The sequence below is a fragment of the Necator americanus genome, chromosome V (genome assembly GCF_031761385.1).
Source record: "Necator americanus strain Aroian chromosome V, whole genome shotgun sequence".
In the NCBI taxonomy this organism is placed as follows: Eukaryota; Metazoa; Nematoda; class Chromadorea; order Rhabditida; family Ancylostomatidae; genus Necator; species Necator americanus.
Window position 1 is genome coordinate 32,800,575 of NC_087375.1, and position 21,010 is coordinate 32,821,584.

General features: G+C 39.6%; 2 protein-coding genes across 3 annotated transcripts; one reads left to right on the top strand and one right to left on the bottom strand.

Moving 5' to 3' along the window:
* Positions 1–220: 220 nt before the first annotated feature.
* On the bottom strand, positions 221–654 carry RB195_015919 (uncharacterized protein; the record flags this gene model as incomplete). The annotated part of the gene is made up of 2 exons (XM_064206857.1): positions 221–317; positions 512–654. The coding sequence occupies 2 exons, from the start codon at positions 652–654 to the stop codon at positions 221–223; spliced, it is 240 nt and encodes a 79-aa protein (XP_064062738.1).
* Positions 555–20,497, top strand: RB195_015920 (uncharacterized protein; the record flags this gene model as incomplete). 2 transcript variants are annotated; one of them, XM_064206858.1, is made up of 27 exons in its annotated part: positions 555–572; positions 4,903–4,997; positions 5,344–5,418; positions 5,963–6,072; positions 6,546–6,649; positions 9,505–9,616; positions 10,220–10,345; positions 10,412–10,527; positions 10,682–10,804; positions 12,979–13,114; positions 13,181–13,305; positions 13,777–13,869; positions 13,928–14,034; positions 14,180–14,258; positions 14,787–14,861; positions 15,398–15,574; positions 15,637–15,781; positions 15,844–15,916; positions 16,371–16,447; positions 16,563–16,651; positions 16,961–17,055; positions 17,125–17,265; positions 17,362–17,485; positions 18,479–18,653; positions 19,911–20,009; positions 20,145–20,236; positions 20,312–20,497. In XM_064206858.1, 27 exons carry the CDS (start codon positions 555–557, stop codon positions 20,495–20,497), a joined length of 2,967 nt encoding a protein of 988 aa, XP_064062739.1. The 2 variants fall into 2 exon arrangements, with proteins under 2 accessions (XP_064062739.1, XP_064062740.1); XM_064206859.1 differs by lacking the exons at positions 555–572; positions 5,344–5,418; positions 6,546–6,649; ... (1 more) ...; positions 14,180–14,258; positions 14,787–14,861 and adding an exon at positions 7,900–8,033 and having other exon boundaries at positions 4,954–4,997.
* Positions 20,498–21,010: the final 513 nt, after the last annotated feature.

Genomic DNA, 21,010 nt, shown 5'->3' on the forward strand with positions numbered 1-21,010 from the left:
GAATACTGAAGTATTGCTGAAATCTACTAGAATTCAAGAAAAAATTGTCAAATTAGGGAGGTAAAAAATTATGCAATTCACTGAAAATGCGTAAAATAATGATGACTGTAGGAACATCTATTAAACCCCCTTCAATAAGGAGAATTACATATTTTTACGTATCTAAATACAATGGAATAGACAACGACGACAATTCCTAGCCGCGCAAAAGAACGAGGACTTATAGAGCTTTAATGACCAGGAAATTCGTCTCAGCTGCAGCAGGACAACGTCGGACTGGTCTCGTCCTCTCAAAAACAGCAACTGTCCCCAAAAGGCTAAAGGACCGAGAAGGGCGCTTAGTGCTAAAGAACATGCAACGCAAGCACACTAATTGATAGAAGGACGGGCGCAGTGGATCGTTTTCGAGGATTCGTCGACAGTTTAGTGAGACGACGACGCTCGAAAAGAAATCGTTCCAACGAGAAAAGTCGACCGAAATAGGCGTATTGACAGGAGACTGTCGACTGACCGATCGAGACCGCTACGCTGTAGCGGCGGCGGCGGCGGCGGTGATGGTGGTGGTGGTGATGGTAGGTGGCGATGGTGGCTTGAACAATCGGATACTCCAGGTCGACGGAGGTCACGTCGGGATGCGGAGACAGTCGGCCGCATTCGACAGCGGTAGCCCCTATATCGCCTTGTATGCATAGAATACGAGTGAGGGTTCTGTGAACGCTCGCCGAGGACGATGATACATCCGACGGCCCCCGATGTCTCGACACTTTTCTCCACAACACCACCTGAACCAGCTGAACTAACTAGCATCGCCTGACCGGGAAAGCTGTCTGCCGTCTCTTTTTCCACAGCAAACAGTCATCGTAGTGTTCTGTGTGCTCAACGCACCCGAAAAGGCACATCTCACACCTCTGAGGTCAAGCTCGGATTATGATCGTCTCGTAATACTACTGAGTTATAGATAGAGAAAAGTTGAGGATTTCCAAGCAGAATGAATTTTGTTCCAATTTATTTCTATTCATCATTTTTACTGCATTTACTTTCAATTTTTAATAGTTTTAACATTACATTGTTTTTGACTGCGTTTTGAAACCTCTGAATTTCTTGCAGTAGATTCAAAAATTATTAGAACGCTCGCATCCTGTAAGTAAGTAATAATAGGGCAGCGGTTGGATTCTCGATATTTTATATATTATATTTTTATTTTATTTATTTTATTTTATTGTTTATTTATTTATTTATTCACTATATTTTATATTTTATCTATTTATTTATTTATTTATTCACTCATTCATTCATACCACCGCATCAACATTGTGCTCAAAAAAGCGATAAAAAGCTCAAACAGAGAGCAAAGTATAAGGTATTATTACGTTTCAATATTATATTAATTATTATTATTCAATCTTAGTATTATTAAGTAAAGTACATAAAGTAAGCTATATAGAGTAGGTAACTGAAATGTCATAGCATATAAAAAACCTATGCAATAAAAGTTTAATTTTTAAATTAACCTTAATTGTTTCAGAAAGATGCTGGGACTAGTTTTCGTCTCGAAAAAAAAATTCCAAAAGTTATTGAAACGCAATAATACTTTCTAATTTGTAATTTTGCAGTGAGATTTCTGAAAATTTCAAAATATTTCAGAAAAAGTCAGTTATTGCCAAAATCGCTAATGGATGGAGATGTGCAAGGAAAGAAAATTCTAGTTAAATCCCCTTATAAAAGTGTTTTATTTTTCAATGAAAATAAATATGGAACTCCTTTTTAAAAAACAATATAACGTGATCCAGAGATCCATGATAACTATGAAAGCTAGCTGATGCCTCCTCTGGAAAATTTCAAGGCCACAAACTATTCAAAAACTGTTTTATTATTTATTTATTATTTGTTTATTATTTATTTGTAATTATTTGGTACTTAATATTTTATTTATTATTTATATGTCTGCTTTTTGTCGCTTTTAGGACAATATTTGAAAGTTAGGTTTTCAGATTTTAAAACATTTTTCTATATCTCGTTATTCTCGAGTTCAATCGATGCAATCAATTGACAAACAACTGTCAATCAATAACCTATCAACTTCAAAAATACTGATTTTTACCACTGATAAAGCACCAATAAATATCAATAAGCCAATAAATAAGGTAAATAATAAATAATTGAAATAAGCTAATATCTAATGATTAAGTTGTTGGTGTTGTTTTGCTTGAAAAAAAAATGTGTTCAAAAATAAAATTTTGAAAAATTTCAGTCAAATTTTGCATCCCTAAAATTTACACAAGCAAGAATGCGTGAATCACTGGGAAATCATGTATGTGGACGCAATAATGCTGTCTAGGAAATATTATCTGAATTTTTTTGTTTGCTGGTAAAATTCATAGGTTTTGCCAAAAAATTCTCTTTACCATACGCTTCGGTGCACTAAGTGGTGCACTCCACCCTCATCTAAGATGCAAAATTGAAAAAATCTAAGGCTTCTGGATCCACCAGCATGGGAATCCGCACATTGCAATAATAGATGGATTACATACTATCAATCGGCTTCTTTGATAAGTCACACCCTACATATTGTATGGGTGTTTATTTTATTAGAAGACATGTGCTGTTCGCTACTTATGCTCGCAAATACTATTATTTTCTGGATTCTGGTGATTCATTCCTTTTATTTACAGAAATTAAAAAAATAGTTATGATGAGGAAAAAAAACGATTTTTGGACCGAATATCTGGAAATGAGCACGAATATTTCACCTTCAAAAACGAATAAAATAATAATAAAACAAATAATAATAATAATAAAACGAATAAAACTAAACGAGTCATAAGCCCAATCTTCAATCTTTCGTATTTTAATTATGTAATTGCATTAATTAAATTACGCTGTATGATCGGCTTTTCCATGTCGTTTTTTAACACTTTTGCTTTAAAATTTTTGTCGTATTTTGTTTCGAGAAAATTCTGGAACGGTTAGTGGGTACAATTGGTACATTTGGTAATCTCCGCATTTGGTAACTCCGGAAGCTGGCCGATACAGTGCGTGAAAAACGCTGAAAACGCGTCGAAGTCGCAGTGCCGCGCGAGAACGCGGAACCTCATACGGACCTCAAATTTTCATGCGGCAATTTCTGGAGAGCCTGGGCTGGACGACCGTGCCCCACCCTATCTATGGCTCGTCCCTTGCCTTTGCCTCATCCGAATATCACCTGTTTAGGGCTCTTAAACGGGATCTGAGCGAAAAAAAAAACTTTCAAAAATCGTGATGAACTCAAAAAAAATACTCTAAATCAATACGACTTTTTATCGTCGCAGTCCCTGTCCTTCTGGTATAAGGATTTGCAGAGTTTTCCTAATAGGTGACTAATTGTTGCCGACAATGGTGATGGAAATTACATTATTAATTCCTTATTTGTACTAATAAAATTTGTAGAAATCCAATTTTTTTTCAATAGCGGGAAAAAATATGCAAAGACTCAATATATAGTAGCATTACTATGAAGTGCTGCTCAATCTTCATAATGTTTGTTGGCAGTTTTCCAACAATTTCATAGGAGATTAGTGAGAAAAACTGCCGACAACCAAGTAGTTGAAAAATGGGCGTGTAAAGTGTGACCCACATCCGGTCACATGGTTTTACTTATCCAGAAGCACCGACGAATAATACAGTCGTGGTGTCACATGATGTTGGAGGGAAAAAAAACCTATCTAACCTTTCTGCTTCACTACTGAACAATGATGTATTGAGAGGCCAATTAAAGAAAATCTAAACACAAATTCGTCTATATCTAAACACTTTGTGACAGGAAAAATTTTAGAATAAGCAAAAAATAAACCGTATATTTCTCATATATAATAAATGCACTACTATGGAAGAATTTGTGTAAGATCTACAAAGTGCACCACAACACCGCTACTAACTAATAACCACGCCAAAATCCGTCAATCCGCGAACTGCACTACAACACAGCTACTAACTTGTGTCCCAAATCGCCGACGGATTAATCCGTCGCAAACCGTCGGAATTCTTGGAAGCGGGCAAAATTAAATTTTGAAAATACCACTTGAAAGTAAATGAGCTGCTGATTTCAAATATACTCGGAGAACTTTTACTTTTGACAAATGTGTCGCCTGAAAACGGGCAAATTTCCCTCAAGCTCCGTTAATTACTTTCACACCTCCGCTCCGCAATCCTACCATTGGCATATCCCGCGGATACATCTGCATGGAAGGAAGGGGTATTCATAGGATTTCCGCTTATTTCTCAAAATTGGACAAAATATATATTACATCCGTAATTAGGAGGTTATTTAGAGCATTTTGGTGCTCCACATCATATGTTGGTTCGAAATTTCCATTCCTTCATCAGAAATTGACGAAAGTGCCCCATCGAAGACTAATAAAAACCATTATTTTCCGAGCTGTGAAAAATCTCCTTGGAAAATTTTCAGTGAACAATTCGTACTTGACAATAGTTTATATTGTAAGTTTCTAGCTTTGAAAATGCCTGGTTTTTCCAGTGTCAAACTTACAACATTACTCTATTTCGTTATTTGGTCCAATTTTTGAACAGCATCCGAAGAAATTGTGGATGAAAATGATGTAGTGGCCAACACTTATGTTTGCATCAACAACCGCTACTGACATCGCTACCAGAAACTCTCGCACCGTTCTGCGCAACACATACTTTCTCTCCGTTCCTTCCTCGAATACCTAACGTACCGAGACACACTGTTATTGTCGCCGAAATTCCACAAAATTGTACTCCCAGCAGGAGCACGGAAAACAAACGCGTTGTGGTGGAGGCGTCGCCACCTTTCGGATGAATATTTTGGTCCAGGCCGGTGGCTGAACCTCTTGCCATACATGCAATTTTTGTTTCAAATATACCGAAAAATTTTATTTTCAGCCATACCAATCAATTCCAAGTGCAGCACGGATCCTGAATATTGGACTGTTGATGGTGAAAGATATACCAACGTTAGAAACTGCTGTAGGCTATAGGTAGGTTGAGGAATTGTGGTGGAAGAGCTTCAATACGAGCTTTTTGCTCAAGCTATGTAGTTACGGTAAAATTTTCATCGTATCAGAAAACAGTTTTTTCTAGGATGAATCCAGGATGAATCCAGGATGAATCCTATAACATATTTTTAGCACTTTCTAGCCATCAAATTCAATATCTAGCTACAAATCCACATATCTTTTTTAAAGAATAATGCTACCGCAATTGCACATGGTAGTTTCAAGCAAACCTTTTAACTGAAATTATCTTTACAACCAAATTTTTACACTTCATTTTTCATTTCTGTTGTAATTTTGGTAGAAAATCCGTTTTTACTGTAATGTTCAGGACAACGGCATCAGCGGTTTTAATTGCAAGAGACAAAATAATTAACGAAACGCTTCTTCCTGGATATGATTTCAAGTAAGTGATGTTCTAAATTCATTTTCATTTATTGTTTTTTTTTTCATGAATAGAGTGTTTATTACCGTATAAGCATACTCCCAATGTATTCTATGCAGTTTCCGGGAAATAGTACACTCAAGCATTACTGGACAATTTAGGCATCAAAAACATAAAATATAATATAGGATATGAGCATTAGCCCACAAGAAAGAAATATCTCCTAGGAAGGCATTGGAAGCATTCTGGATTTCCGTCATGAATCCATTCATATACAACGGTGTCTAGCGGTTTTCTGCCAATTAATGACATTATGCCGTTCGTAGCCCCCTGTAAACTACTAGAGAAACATAATTCAGGCGCAGTAACATTAAATAGAGAACAATAGAATATGTATTTGGATAAAATCCAGAATTTCTACAATTTTGAAGAAAAAAAAAGTGAAACGTTCACAGTTTCCCGACAAATCAACATAGCAACTGAAACAAAAGTGAATGAAAAACTTACTGTGGACCATCCCTCCAATAGGAACGCCTACGAAGACGAATCAATCCATTAATTTCAGCTTTACCGTCTTGTTCGACCAATGCGAAGAAAAAACGGCAGCTGGGCTCACGGTTGAATTCATCCGTGATCTGAATATTGACGCTATTATAGGGCCCACATGCAGTAACCGTGAGTTCACCTTACAAGAAAAAATCTGGATCAAAATCTGACTCTTTTTATCCGTATTTATCAAAATCCCGGTCACCGTACACCATTAAGGGATATGTACCGAGAAATGATCCATGCGCGATTCATACTCTACAACTTAGTGCAGTAAAATTGCTAATTCTTTGACAGAAGGCGAGATAGACGCGGTTGCACGTATTTTTCCGTAACTCGTCTCAATTTGATCTCTATTCTCTATCTCTGGACATCAATAGATTCGTGTGCACTGAATCCGATATAATTTCGCCGTGAGGAAATATGATCTTTTACATGAATATATTGTTTGAAAAGTTAAATAATAGATACATATTCGTGGTCTACTGTGAAGAACTTAGTATCTCCCACAGCCATAATTCGAGGTTGATTGTAACAAGGTTGATTGTGGAAAAGAGGTTAATTATAACAGTTTGTAGTGATTGGATTGGTTGTTAATTTAGGAGTAATCAATCCAACAACAGCGGAAGTGCGGCGGACATTAAAGGCATCACCCCACGAATCTGGAGTGGCACGGATTTCTGGTGGAGTATTCGCATACGGGATGGTAGATTATTGAGAGAAGGGTGATTCCGTCTATTTCCTCCTAGTTTCCGTAGAAAACGGCCCGGAAGATACGGCTTCGAGCGTTCCGGCGCACTATTTTCCACAAGGAGTTCTATTGGAGCGCGCCAGCCTTGTGCACGCGCCACATCTTCCGGGCTATTTTTTACGGCAATTAGGAAGAAATGGACGGAATCACCCCCCTCTCCATAATCTACGATCCCATGTATGAATACTCCACCGGAAATCCGTACCACCTCAGATTCGTGGGGTGATGCCTTTAACCTTAGGCACTAAAGATACGTGGCTTACAACAAATAACGATCATCAGTTCGAAAGGGTAATTCGTCTCTTAAAAGAGTTTCCGCACTTGCAGCCGCCGTCGCATCAGGCATAAACGCTGCCTTCTACAATATTCCGATCTTCACATGGGGACTAAGTATTTCGTCAGTGTTGGATAATTTGAATCGATTCCCTACAACAGCAACAATGTCGGTCAGCTCGTCCAGGTAAATGATACAGTACATTACACAACCCCTTCTTCTGTATTCCATAACTAAAACGCTACAATTGTGATGAGACATAGTTTATTTTTCAAAACTAAGATGAAACCTTCCCTAAACGAAAACGTAGTACCGCTTTCTACAACATTTATGATCTTTCTGCTACACTTTCAATGCCCTTACTCCTAAATTCGCTTTCCGGTGACGAAAAGTACTCTTTTAATACAAAAAAGAAAACTTTTGTCGTAGTGCGACGACACAATACTTCCCGAGTTTTATGTTTCAGCTTAAATCCGCTTTATTAGTATTAAGTATCAGTAAACGGATTCTCTTCTGCTGAAAAGAAAATTAGCACAAAAAGGGAAGCTCCTTCTGCACCGCGCCGAAATTTCCCAGAGCTACGAAACCTAACCGACTTTGGAAGATGTTCTGGTAACAAATACCTCTCTTACAGTGTCAATATTGACAGTAACCTGGAAAAAAAAATCAGAAAGAAACATACACTGAACACTAGGAACTCGAGGAAATGAAAGGCTTCTTTGCGTACTAAATTTTCACATGATCTCTTGTTTTTCCAATTCAGTTGCACCAAATGTCTCTTGTTTAAAAACAAACACATGATTTCAATTTGATTTTTTGTAAGAAGTGTGAAGGAAGGTTCCGAAACAAGCTGTCAATGGTAGAACAATCTTTTCCCCGCCTAGCCGCTTAACGGCAGCATACCACAAATCTGAGGTGGTGCGGATTTCAGATGGAGTATCCGTATACGGGGTCGTAGATTATGGAGACGGGGGTAGTTACGCCATCTATTGCAACGCTCCACTCCTTGCGCCGCCTCCGCCCTGCGATTCGTCGAAAATCAATCCGGACTACCCGGATAGGCCAGTAAGGGACGCTACGCGCGCAGGCGTGGCCCGCTGCAGTAGAAGGCATCGTACAAAACAGCATTCATGGGTTGGCTGCTTGCAATGATTCAGGGAGAGATGAACGGAACCACACCGGTCTCCATAATCTACCACTCCGTATACGGATACTCCAATTTAGATCCGCACCACCTCAGATTCGTGGTATGCTGCCTTTAACTAGTAATTAATAATTAATACGAGTATGAGCTCTTCTATACATGTATGCTGCAACAATTTTACTACCTCTAAAGAAGGGCAATTTTACTACCTCTAAGGACCCCTAAAGAATTCCAAAGCTGTCAATTCTCAAAAGTCCGCACATCTTCACTCTATTTCATGCCTCTTACATCAAATATTTGTGTAATCTGTTACCACTCCCAAAAAAAAAGAAGTCGCTACTTGCAGCCTAGGAATTGCGATCAACTCCGTGCTGATGTCATTCGGATGGTCACAGTTTGCGTTCATCTATTCAAATTTGGGAGACGATGAAAAATGCAGCATCATCAGCGATGACGTCCAAGTAATGTTTTTATTTCTGGGATCTCAGTAAAATTCAATTTTTTCAATAAAATAGAAAATCATTTCTAAAATAAAGAATTGTGAATAAACATCCACAAAAGTTAGGAGCATTTGAGAATTCCACTAAGGGAATGAATATGTAGACCATCCCGAACATAAATCCCCGAATGCATACACATTTACACACACGTGGGTACAAATGTCGGCATATATGTTTGGGGGGAGGATTTCGATGCATCCACAATCACTCTGCCGCTATCTCTGCCTATCTACTTGCCTATCTCACATCTACAGATATAAATAACCAGTACTCAGTACGTAGTAATCATGACTATTCTTCTTCGTTGTATGTTTTAGTAGCTAGGTCCGCTTTTCTAGTTACACGCGATTTCTCCCACCTGTGTGCTTGATCAGGGTAAACGCCAGCTAACTTCATGTCTGCATGAAGAGTATCAAGTCAGCGCTGTTTCCACCGTCCCTTTGGCCGCTTTCGGATACATCTAGGTCTATTACGATCATTCCCGTTCAACGATCTTCGTGCAATGAGGCAGCAGGTCGAATCAGCCAGTATTTCAAGCACTCGTTCGCATTCCCTTTCTTATTCTAGTTCCTTCACGACTCGGTTCAGAAATCCCGCTAGGCGCTAGGTTCCTGCTACAGCATCGACCCGTCACCTCGCCGTCTGCATTCGTTTCAGAGCCGATTCAGCATCGTGATTATTTCCCTGTTGAACAGGCCCATACGTTGGGAGAGTTAGTGGAGTTGGTGGAAAGCTGCGAGGACTCTTGAGATGTTTTCGAAGTAATTGAAAAAATAAATATATACAAAAAAGGATTTAGAAGACTAGTTCAGCTCAACCTTGTCGCTGAATCTAAAACAAACATCTCTAAATTACTGGGTGTGCGAGATTCCCACTAAAGTCAAAACTTCAGAGGGTGTTCTCAAGGACAGATGATGTGACGCTCGCCTACGTTTCGGAGCTGATGAGCATGACGGAAACGGATGTGATACGAACGCTAAACAATGCCAGCACACGTGCAAGAAGTAAGAATAAGAAAAAAAAAATCCATACATAAGGGCTATGGTACTATTGGTGTTATCTACACTCGTTTTTCTACCAATACTTATGTTTGAGCAATTGAAAGTGAAACATCCGTCGCAGTTCACAGTCTGCCTTCTGCTGCCTTTTGCTAATGAAATAATTACTCTTGACGACATAATTACTCCTATTTACTTTACTAAATGAGACTGTAGCATATTTTACGTCAATTTATTAAAGGCATCACCTCATGAATCTAAGGTGATACGGGTTTCAGGTGGAGTATTCGTAAACGGGATAGTAGATTATGGAGAGTGGGGTGATTCCGTCCATTTCTTCCTAATTGCCGTAAAAAACGGCCCGGAAGATGCGGCGCGTGCAGATGGCTGGTGCGCTCCAATCGAACTCATTGCAGAAAATAGCGCGCCAGACTGATCGAAGCCGTATCTTCCGGGCCATTTTTTACGGCAATTAGGAAGAAATGGACGGAATCACCCCTCTCTCCATAGTCTACGATCCCGTATACGAATACTCCAGCTGAAATCCGTACCACCTCAGATTCGTGGGTTGATGCCTTTAAAGAGAAATAACATCGATGTTTCATTCAGTTATTGTCATCTGCTTGAACGAAGAAAACGATCTGAAAAGATCGTTTATGCTAGCAGCGAAGGATGGAGGGTTCCTAACCTCAGAGTACGTGTTCATTTTTGCCGACACAAAATCTAAAGGATACAGTAAGTCCTTAATGTGTGTTCTTGACGTCACTAAGATCAGTGTGGAATAATCACGTGCACTTACAGCAATACTAATCGAGGGGGGCAAGCAGAGACGTATTTGGGAAGACACTATGAATACAAACGACGGAAGGGATGATGAAGCAAAGATAGCATTTCAGCATACTTTAGTTATTTCCGAAGTGAGTTTTATTCTGAGAGTATAAAAAATTTCAAAATTAGCTTAAAAAAAACTTGAGGCTGTGCAGAAAGTAAGAAAAAGGCAAAGGGTTTTCCTTAATTAAAATTTTCAATGGAATAACTTCACTAGGCGCAGATTAACAGATATCTTCTTAGCATATGGGAGCTGGAGATGTTTTCGACAAGGAAGATGAAGCGTTTGGTAGCCTCGTCATCTCACGAATGAAGGATCCTCCATTTAACTGCACTGATGAGTGCAAAGGAGAACAATATTCGATTGTGAGTTATAAGTAATGAAAAGTAAAACTTTCGACTGTTTTTCTATTAATTGCTTTGGTATAGGTATATAAATATAGACTGAAAAACAACAGTTGTTTTGAATACTTCAATACGTACACTATTTACATTACTAATTCGTTTGTATTATAACTTCCCTTGTTTACCTCAAAATTTAAGGAGTTGTTCAGCCCAAAGTAAGGATTGGGAGCAGAACATCTTGAAGAGGGCGTACCCCACTTTGTTTAAGAATTGAAATAATCACCCCACGAATCTGTGGTGGTACGGATTTCAGGTGGAATATTCGTATACGGGATTGTAGATTATGGAGAAAAGGGTGATTCCGACTATTTCTTCCTAATTACCTTAAAAAAAAGGCCCGGAAGATACGGCTTCGAGTATTTCGGCGGCTATCTTCTATAACGAGTTCGATTGGAGCGCGCCAGCCTTGTGCACGCGCCGCATCTTCCGGGCCGTTTTTTACGGCAAATAGGAAGAAATGGACGGAATCACCCTCTTCTCCATAAATCTACTATGCTGTATACGAATATTCCACCTGAAATCCGTATCACCTCAGATTCGTGGGGTGATCCCTTTAAGGCAACTCTGGGTCATTCGCCTAATTAACTACTTCCTACTATTCGCCTCTGACATATTACTGCTGCGATAAAGCCGCGAGGTCATCTTCACAAAGAAAGCCATACTATTTAACAATTGTGCCTTCTTTCTGCTGATTCTAATAAATTAGCAGCAAGTCGATCAATTTATCTCCAACTGCAACTGCAGGATTGCTGTTATCCTACATCGCTCTTAGTTACAGAAGATCTTAATCGAACCGCGATGCATTCGATGAGCTTGGATCCTAATTGGTTACAATGCTAATTGTCCAGCCTTGACAATACTCTTGCTCCATTGCAGTTGTAGGATTAAAAGCAATTGAACCAGAATATAATTGGTAAAGGGCGAAGGCTTCAATGCGTAGTTTGCTGCCTTTTGCTTGCTTTGGAGCAAGACGGAGTCAACGTTGAAATGTAGATCACTGAAATAACATTTTTCTTACTTATAAAGAGGGTGTAGTGGGCGGTTAGAGGTTCCGCTTCCTGCACGATCGATCCGAGGTTCGAATCCGCCCTAGTGCCACCAAGCCTTTCACCCCTCAGGGGTCAATAAATTCGCCCCAGATTTGTCTGGGAGGATAAAAACACTGACCTGACACATCGGCTAACCCTCGCAAGTCATTGTATAGACCAGTTACACGTTCGTGAACGATTCTGAATTGAAGTGAACGTGGGGCCGCATCCTAAGCAGATTGATTAATGCCAGACACTTTATCCTTCATTTTATCCTTTATAAAGGCAGTGCGCGGCAACATGTACACACGAAAATCGGCTATGAGTTAGAGAGCACCACCGCCTAACCCCCTGGGTCTCCTGGTGACTTCGTTTGAGGAACTTCACACCTATCGCTATTTCTTAGAAACTTAGAATGAAGTAGATTTCAAGCACCTATAAACAGGACGCTAATGTGAAGTAAATTTTGTCGCCAAATCTTCCGCTACGTGACCAACCACATGTCAAATATTTTAGGTACTAGTTGCGCAGCGCATGTAGCGGCACACGCGGGTACCTCTTTCCCTTATAAACGCTATCAATGACTTTAGCAAGAACTCTTCTTGTTTTCTCAGATTAAATATCGCTTCACCTAGGTGGTGGTTGAAATCCTTCAGCTTTAATCCTATTCTTGTGTTGTTGTATTCGCATCGGGGGAACAACAACTAATTTTGCTCCGGTTTCTTCTGGCGTATGTAGTGCTCGAATATTCTCTCCATGCTACCTTTTCGTTCCAACAAATTTGGCAAATAACCTTAAAAGATCAACTGGAACTAAAACTTCACGGTCAGCTTTGTAAAAAAAAATAGCGAAAACCTAAGACAGCTTTATAGAAGTCCCTAGAGTATAAAAAACCCGAAAACTTACTTCTCTGAGCAATCTGCTCCACTTTGGATTGACCACAACACGACCCGCGTGGATGGGTGGTGTGCATTCAAACGTATGATCCAATGAGTGATTATGTACGTAACCCTGTTCCTTCACATTCAAAAAAAAAACTCATTAGAACGCTTTCAACTGATGAATAAAAAGGAAATATTATCACTCGTGAAAACAGTGGCGTTAAAGGCAAGCGCATATGCCGGTCAACTCCACGACGCATTCTACGCTTACGCACGGGCCCTCAACTCAACACTAAAGCAAAATAGATCGTCGTATCGAGATGGAACTCAAATCCTTCGCAATATTGTAATGGAATTCCAAGGTTAGCTGTATTGAACAATTAAATAGGCGTAAATTTAAAAAAAAATTTTCAACCATAATGTTGAAGGAGTTTCGGGTAAAATTGCAATGGGAAAAAATGGTACACGCAAACCTGTCTTCTACCTGGATGGCTTGGATAAGAGTAGAGAACAAGTACTACATGGCACAATTGATGTAGATGGTTATTATGGGGTGAGTTGTTTGTTGTTTGTTTGTTTCAACTTGTTTCCTCTCAAAGGTAGTTCCACGCCAGAGTCAGAGAAAGAAATCATTCAAAAAGTAGGATAATGACCATCCAATGCTATTTCTGCTGTATGGAGCTTTTGAACAACTCAGGTGTCAGAAAAACCGAACGTTCGTTTTTAGCCGGGCTTCATTAAAATATTCAGGAAGAAAAGCTGCCAAACTCATTCGTGGATGCGCTGCATTCTGCCCGCGTTCTGTCAACCGAAGTAGGCTGCTTTATTAGGGAAAACAAAACGCACAAGGCTACCTCAAACGCGTTTTGCTGGTTCCGTGGAAAGTTGTGATAAATCCAACAACCACGAACTAACACTTTTCCCACCTAACCTTACAGAAACTCAAATATCGAAAATTACCGTTGTATCTAAATCTTGAACAGAAATTCCGGAGGATTTGGGAGGAATTAACGTCATTGTTTAGTTATTCCAACTCACAAATGGAGCCGAAATTTGGTGGTCATGGGGAGGAGGACCACCACTCGATGAACCTATCTGTGGATTCACTGGGAAACAGGTGGCGTTCTGGTTTCGCAGCTTTAACTCCTAAGAAAAGCTCATCTGAGCTTTTACAGTGCCCCGAAAATATTCTTGCCAAATATCTTGCATGGTTCATTGTCGCGGCATTTATCTTGTTTTGTGGAATAATCGCTGGTTTTCTCGGGATATGCTACTCCATCCAGTCAGTCGCATTGTTTTTTTTCGTTTTTCCAGTAATCTTTCACGAGTGCATCAACGTTTTCTCCACCTCAGGACCGGACATAATTTCTTCTAGAAAAGGAATTTATTTGAGTAACTATTGCCTTAACCTTGTACTTTCTTTCTAGGGCAAGAAGGAAAGAGACTGAACGTTTAAACCAAATGTGGCAAATACCATTTTGTTCCCTAGAAAGTGTTAGTAAAAAAGTAGGTTTTAAATTTTTATTTCTCCAAAAATACTTCCATTTCTAAGAGGAAACAAAACTTTGCTTAGAAGGGCGAGGCCAGCCATCGTTCTCTCCAAAGTGGTGTAAGTTCAACGTCCACAAGAATAACATTTGAAAATCAAGCGGAAACGAGGAATTTCAATTATTATTTTTACCAGGTCAATTAATAAACTAATTATTGATATACCACCATGATTTTATTTCAGCAAATTTATCTTAGAGTTATCTGTTGAGAAAATTTTCTCCACAAAGTTTACTCAAAGGAGCTGAATCGTACCAATATCTTACATCACCAGCAATTCAGAACTTTGCTTAAATTTGCCCGAATTTGGCCAACATTGTGAATTTAAAAAAGCTCATATTAGTGAATTGATGTCAAAAACCGGGAAAATTGTTTCTCATGAAATTGAAGATTGAATTTTGCTCTCGATTTCTTCTCAATTGCTCGGAACTGAACACATGAACAACGACTGGTCTGATGTTAAACACTAATGAGAAATTTGTGCAGAAAGACAACGTTGCGGCCAGGAAACATGAAGTCAGGGTAAGAATGGAGTCTCAGGATTGCTACGAGATGAGAAAGGTATGTGTGAGCATAAGTTAGAAAATTTTTTCTTGTTGAGAAAATTTGATGAGATTTTTTGTGAAACTACCAGTTCGAGTTTTAAAGGCAGCATACCATCCGATGTGGTGACGGAATCTGCGGGGAATTTTAGAGATGAAGTTGTAGATTGTGGGTCCGGGGTAGTACCGGTCATCTCTCCTCAATCGTCGTAAAAAACGGAGTGAGCTCAGTGGATTTATTTGAAAAAGCTGGTGAAGACAAATAATTGATTTTCGACCGCTTGCTTGTGGACGCGGCGCGTTGAAACTGATTTCATAGGAAACAACGCCGTCTTTCATGCCGTTTTTTACGGCAATTAGGGGGAGATCAGCGGAACCACAGCGCATCCCACAATCTACAACCCCAACCCTAGCTTTTCCCGGTGTTCGTGTGTGGTATGACGCCTGAAAAATAAAATTACATTGAATCTTGTAGTGACAACATATCATCATTGTGAAGTAAGAAAATGCTCATATCTTATATAAAATAACGAGTTAACCGTAAAAATTATGCAGATGCGAGAAGTCGAGAACGACAACCTGAACCGATTTATTGGACTGTGCTTGGACGGTCCTCAGCTGATGTCAATATGGAAGTTTTGTTCTCGCGGTAGTCTCGACGATGTTATTACGAAAGGATCTATGACAATGGACAATTTCTTTATGTTTTCGTTGCTTCGCGACATTTCTAATGTGAGTTAGCGGAGTAAATCTGAGGTTTCTGGAAATCTTCCCCTAGAAAGTGGTGATTTCAGGGTTTGTCCTACATCCATAACTCATTTCTACAGTACCACGGTTCTTTAACGTCCCAATGTTGTTTGATTGACGATCGATGGCAAATTAAAATGTCGAACTATGGGTTGCGAAAAATAGGCGCCCTTGATACCCGCACTCCTAAAGGTAAAATCTGTCACAACAGTTAGGCACATAATGTAATATCTGGATCATTTGTGCCATTCTAGACCTACTTTGGACGGCACCGGAGCTTCTCCGTAAAAGCGATCGGTCTGGCACTCAGGAGGGAGATATTTACAGGTGAGAATATTTTGAACGTTGCTACAAATGTAGAAATCGGTAGAAAGGCATTGATTCTTGAAACTCGCCTTGAAGACACAGCGAGTAGAAGCGTAAAAGCACGAAAAATCATTACAATAACACATTTTTCGTATAAAAAACCCTAAATATGAACTGAGAACTCTTTGGTCACTTTCCTCTCTCTGTGAGATCTGTGAGAAGAAAGCTAAGCAGCAAGAACCCACGTTACATCCGTCCTGACTGTATGTGGTCGTGGTTAACCAAAGAAAAATTCTGCAAATGCAAATTGCTTCTCGTAAAGAAAGTAAACAAGGTCCTAAAGTATGTAAACAGGAAGAAATGCATACAAAGACGATCTACCTTAGTTCCTCTCCACTTTCACGAAGGTGAATAGTGAATCGCTTAGCAAATTTCCTTTCTGTCTACAGATTTCCCGTCCATGAATTTGTTCCAGCTTCGGAATAATATGTGCACAAGTCATCACTAGAACTTCGCCGTGGGACCTCAGCAATAGAAAAGAAGATGCTGAAGGTAGGTTGCTGCGTGACAAACTTCGTTTCGCATATACTATCTACTGTAGAAAAGCGCTTTATCACTTTTCAATGAAAATGCAAGTATAGAACGGCGAGAACTTGAATTTTCACAGAAATCTTGTACATGGTGAAGAAAGGAGGACACATGCCAGCAAGACCTGAGTTAAACGTCGATACTGACCTCGATGTTAACCCTGCTTTAGTGAGTTTCAGGACATTATCTTCATGTTACAAAGTACATAGGTTAATTCGTATAATGTGTAGGCGACGGTACTAACGTTTGCACGGATGTGTTACCGACTTGAGAAATTCAAAATGCCAGTAGAACTCGAATTTTTGTAGTCGCGTTGTGGTTTTCCTGGTAAACATAAGTACATAGCTGCGTTGATACGTAACGTATCATTTTTCATGCACAATAGTTTCAATAACCTTTTTTTTTCTCCTACGCTTGATTATCCCATTCGACATTATTTTATTGCAAAAAATCACAGTGATCCGAAGTGATTTTCAGCTTCATCTCATACGCGATTGTTGGGCAGAACGAGCCTCCGAAAGGCCCACCACGTCAATGATCAGATCGCTCATGAAAGGAATGAATTCAAACAGGTTAAAAGAGATCCTAGTTTCTTTCAGGAGGAACAACTAGAATCACTGTGAAATAAGCTGTCATTTGAGGAACGACAATCTCATGGATCATGTGTTTAATATGCTTGAGACGTACGCTTCCAATCTGGAATCTGAGGTTGAAGATAGGACCAAGGAATTGAAGGAAGAGAAAAAGAAAAGTGACCTACTGCTCTACAGGATGCTACCGAAGTAAGCGAATTCCATAAATTGCGCATGATTCACGTAAATAGCCCCAGTGGCCATATCACCTTTATTTTGCTCAAACCCGATGTTTTTCGGTTCCAGACAAGTTGCTGACAAACTAAAGCTTGGTCAGTCAGTGGAACCTGAGACCTTCGACAGTGTTACCGTATTCTTCTCAGATGTGGTGTCTTTCACTACACTTGCCGGAAGGGGTACTCCATTACAAGTTAGTCTCTTCAGATTTTTTTTCGAAAAGAAAAGTAATATTCGGGAACGCTTAAACACGGCCAAGACCTTTGAAATAAATTTAAAAAATTTAGCGCATAACTTTACGAAAATTAGGTCTACTCATGGAATAAAAAATACCTCCAGTACGACACTATTTCTATGAAATTTCGGAATTTTTCTTCGGAATTTATTATTGAAGCAATCATGCAATAGTATTACTACTCAGTAGTAACGAGAGCAGTGAGAGCAGTAGTTACAAGTAATGACGCATAGTTCATTCCTCAAAAATTTATCTCAACAAAAAAAGGATTTCATTTCCCTATATTTCGGTGACTCTCCAAAACATTAGATTCTACCCATTATATAGACAAAACAATACCGTATATCGTAGACAAAAACTTCACCTATTTCCCGTGCTTTGAAAAAAAATATCTGGCCGTATTTGTGACTCATACAATAATACTGAACTTCCAAAAAAAAAGCATTGGTGCCGGTATTTATGCTAGCATGAACTAGCACTAAGCGCATTTATTTGAAAATCCGATGAGGATACGAGGAGTGTGTATAAAGCGGCGTGCGGACGCGTCACGGTTGCACGCGTAAACACAGGTACCACGGTCATACGTATCAAGACATTCAATACTGCGAACGCCACTGATCTCAGGAGCTTTCCAACAACGCGTTCCCAAGAATTCAGCTCCCACATAATCCCACATACACATATATGTATATATAATAAGTTATTTACAATAAAGAGAATTAGGAAATTAGAAAACCCACGATCAGAAACTTTTTCGCACAAATCGAAATTATTATTATCTATTACTATTCAGGATATGAACATAGCGGCAATTTTTCAGGTGGTGAATTTGTTAAACGATCTCTACACAGTCTTTGACAGTATAATCGACGCTCACGATGTCTATAAGGCAAGCTACTTTGCAGCTTTAAGCAATTACCAATTAATTATTGTTTATCAAATAACTTTTAGGTTGAAACTATCGGTGATGGTTATCTGTGCGTTAGTGGTTTACCGCACAGAAACGGTCGAGAGCACATCAAAGCGATATGTAATATGTCACTTGGTTTCATGAAAAGTCTCGAAGGCTTTCGAATACCACATTTGCCGCATGAGCGGGTCAATTTGAGAATAGGAGCTCATACAGGTGAGTGAGATTCTTATACTCATTCCAAATAACACGACAGCACATCTAAGACACACACTTTTTCATGCCCACTCCTCTTCTTTTCAATCTTATATTGCACAATAATTTGATATTTGGCTATTTTTCCTGTGTCGGTACCTCATGCATGCACTTGCGCCACCACGACGTATCCGTAGCAGAAACAACATCAGCATGTGTGTGTTCTGGACCGTTCAATTCAGATTTGCAGTTTAACTTACCCATATGACACGGACATATGTTTGTATGAGCGACCGCTGCGCATCTGCTGCAAATTGTGTTCGCTGCACACACACACTCAGATTCTCTACTGAGTCAAACTCTCCCCTCCCTTGCTTTTTCTGCTTGTCGAAAGCACATCGTAACCGTGAGGCCAAACGTAATTCGTGGTGTCTGTAATTTCTCTATTTATCATTAAGTGGCTTTTCTTTCTTTCTTTTTCTTTCCTTTAATTTCCTTGTTATTTTCTGTCAACTCTGAAGACTCCCCATCACAGTAATGGGCGTAATCCTCTACAACGGTTTACCGGCTCAAAGTGGAGTGGAGGTGACTCTGGACGTCCAACTGCGATGCACAGCGTAGGTACTTCCTCTAGCAGGATCTTCCAAGCTGAGAAGGAGATAGACACCTCCGAAATTCCGAATTCTCGGAATCGGAAGCTTAGCTAAGCTAAGAGCTAGGCACTCTTAGCTAAGAGTGAGCGACTGCTTAGATCCACCTCAAATTTCGGACAATGTCGCGAGGTACCTCCCTGAGCCATAGCGCACAGTTTTGCGGCGACCTGTGCTAAAAGCCGAGCTCGCCATGGCACTTGCTGGTCTTCGCAGCTACGACTCATGGGCAATGTACCGTCTTCGCGACCCAGCGGAATATATATCGAAAGGAAAGCATAGATGGGCCGGTCGCATTAAGAGAAGAATCAACTACAGATGAACTAAAAGAACGCTAGAGTGAATCCCAAGAGATGCTAAATGCCCGCCAACAAGATGATGTGATGTGTTCGCTACACGGATGGACCATCTGAGAACTCAGCTGGAGATGGGTCAGCGACCTTGTCAACGTCACTCTCGAAAATTGAGAACATCTTGGATGACGATGACGAGGAAACGAAACGAATGGAAAAGATGTTGGGCCCCGCACGTTCAGTAAAGACGGGACATCTAATTATCTAAGTATAATGACCGTAATCCACACTTCGATAGAAAAATAAATTAAATATATCTTTGCTAGATGTTTTAGGTTCCGTTGTTGCTGGAGTTGTTGGTTTAACAATGCCGAGATATTGTTTATTTGGTGATACTGTAAATACTGCGAGCCGAATGGAAAGCAATGGAAAACGTTAGTTTCAAAAGCTTTACGCGCTTCTCTTCTTAATCAGACTCAACTACTTCGGGTTTGAAAGACTGGGTCAATGCACACAATCTTCAACAAACTGGTTTTCTATCATCTAAGAAATAATTACCACCATTCAAGCAGGAATGATTCATTTGTCCGCGGAAGCAAATTATTTGCTGCACGTCGTCGGAGGATTTCAAACAGAGCTTAGAGGAGAGGTTATAATCAAGGTATATCAGGGTTTTATTAACATAAAAAAGCAGACGCTAATTCTCCGGAAATTTTTAATAACGATTGTATTCTAGGGCAAAGGGGTGATGGAAACCTATTGGCTACTCGGTGCTGCAAACGGAGTTCATCGACCACCAATCCAAGAACCGATTATTACCAGCAGTACAGAACCTGCAGAAATGGACGAAGAAGATCGAAATATAACAACAGACTATGGGGGAATTTATTCAGAGTTCAGGAAAAAAGCAGACGGATTCTAATTTCGTAGCATCGCTCATTCATGACTTTGTAGCAACTGTAAAAAGGAACTTCTACCTATAATCACATGTTACTTCAATATGTTTAAATAGAGAAGTTGGTACTTATGCCTGTCGGCCGCGATGCGCTTTGAAAGCCTATCGGATATTGTATTAAGGATGCGGTTTCTTTACTAAAAAGATAAGTGCCAGTAGCCCAATGCAATATTAATTAGAAAATATTATTGATTATTAATCAAAGTAGTAATTCTTAATTGAATCAGCGTTTGTTTCGCAGATCAGGGTGTTCTGATTAAGGTGTATTTTTGTAATATTATGACCACTTCTTTCGTAACCAAGTAGCAGGTCGTGTGAAAAAGTTCTCCAAAACTGGAGAGGAAATTTTTCAAAAAAAGGCGTCATAAGCAGCAAAACTGAGGTTAGGTTTGGAAGATTTGTGACTAGAACAGTCGGATTTCGGGGACATTCTGTGAAACCCGGAAGAAGCTATGTCCAGAATTGCAAAATCAATATCAA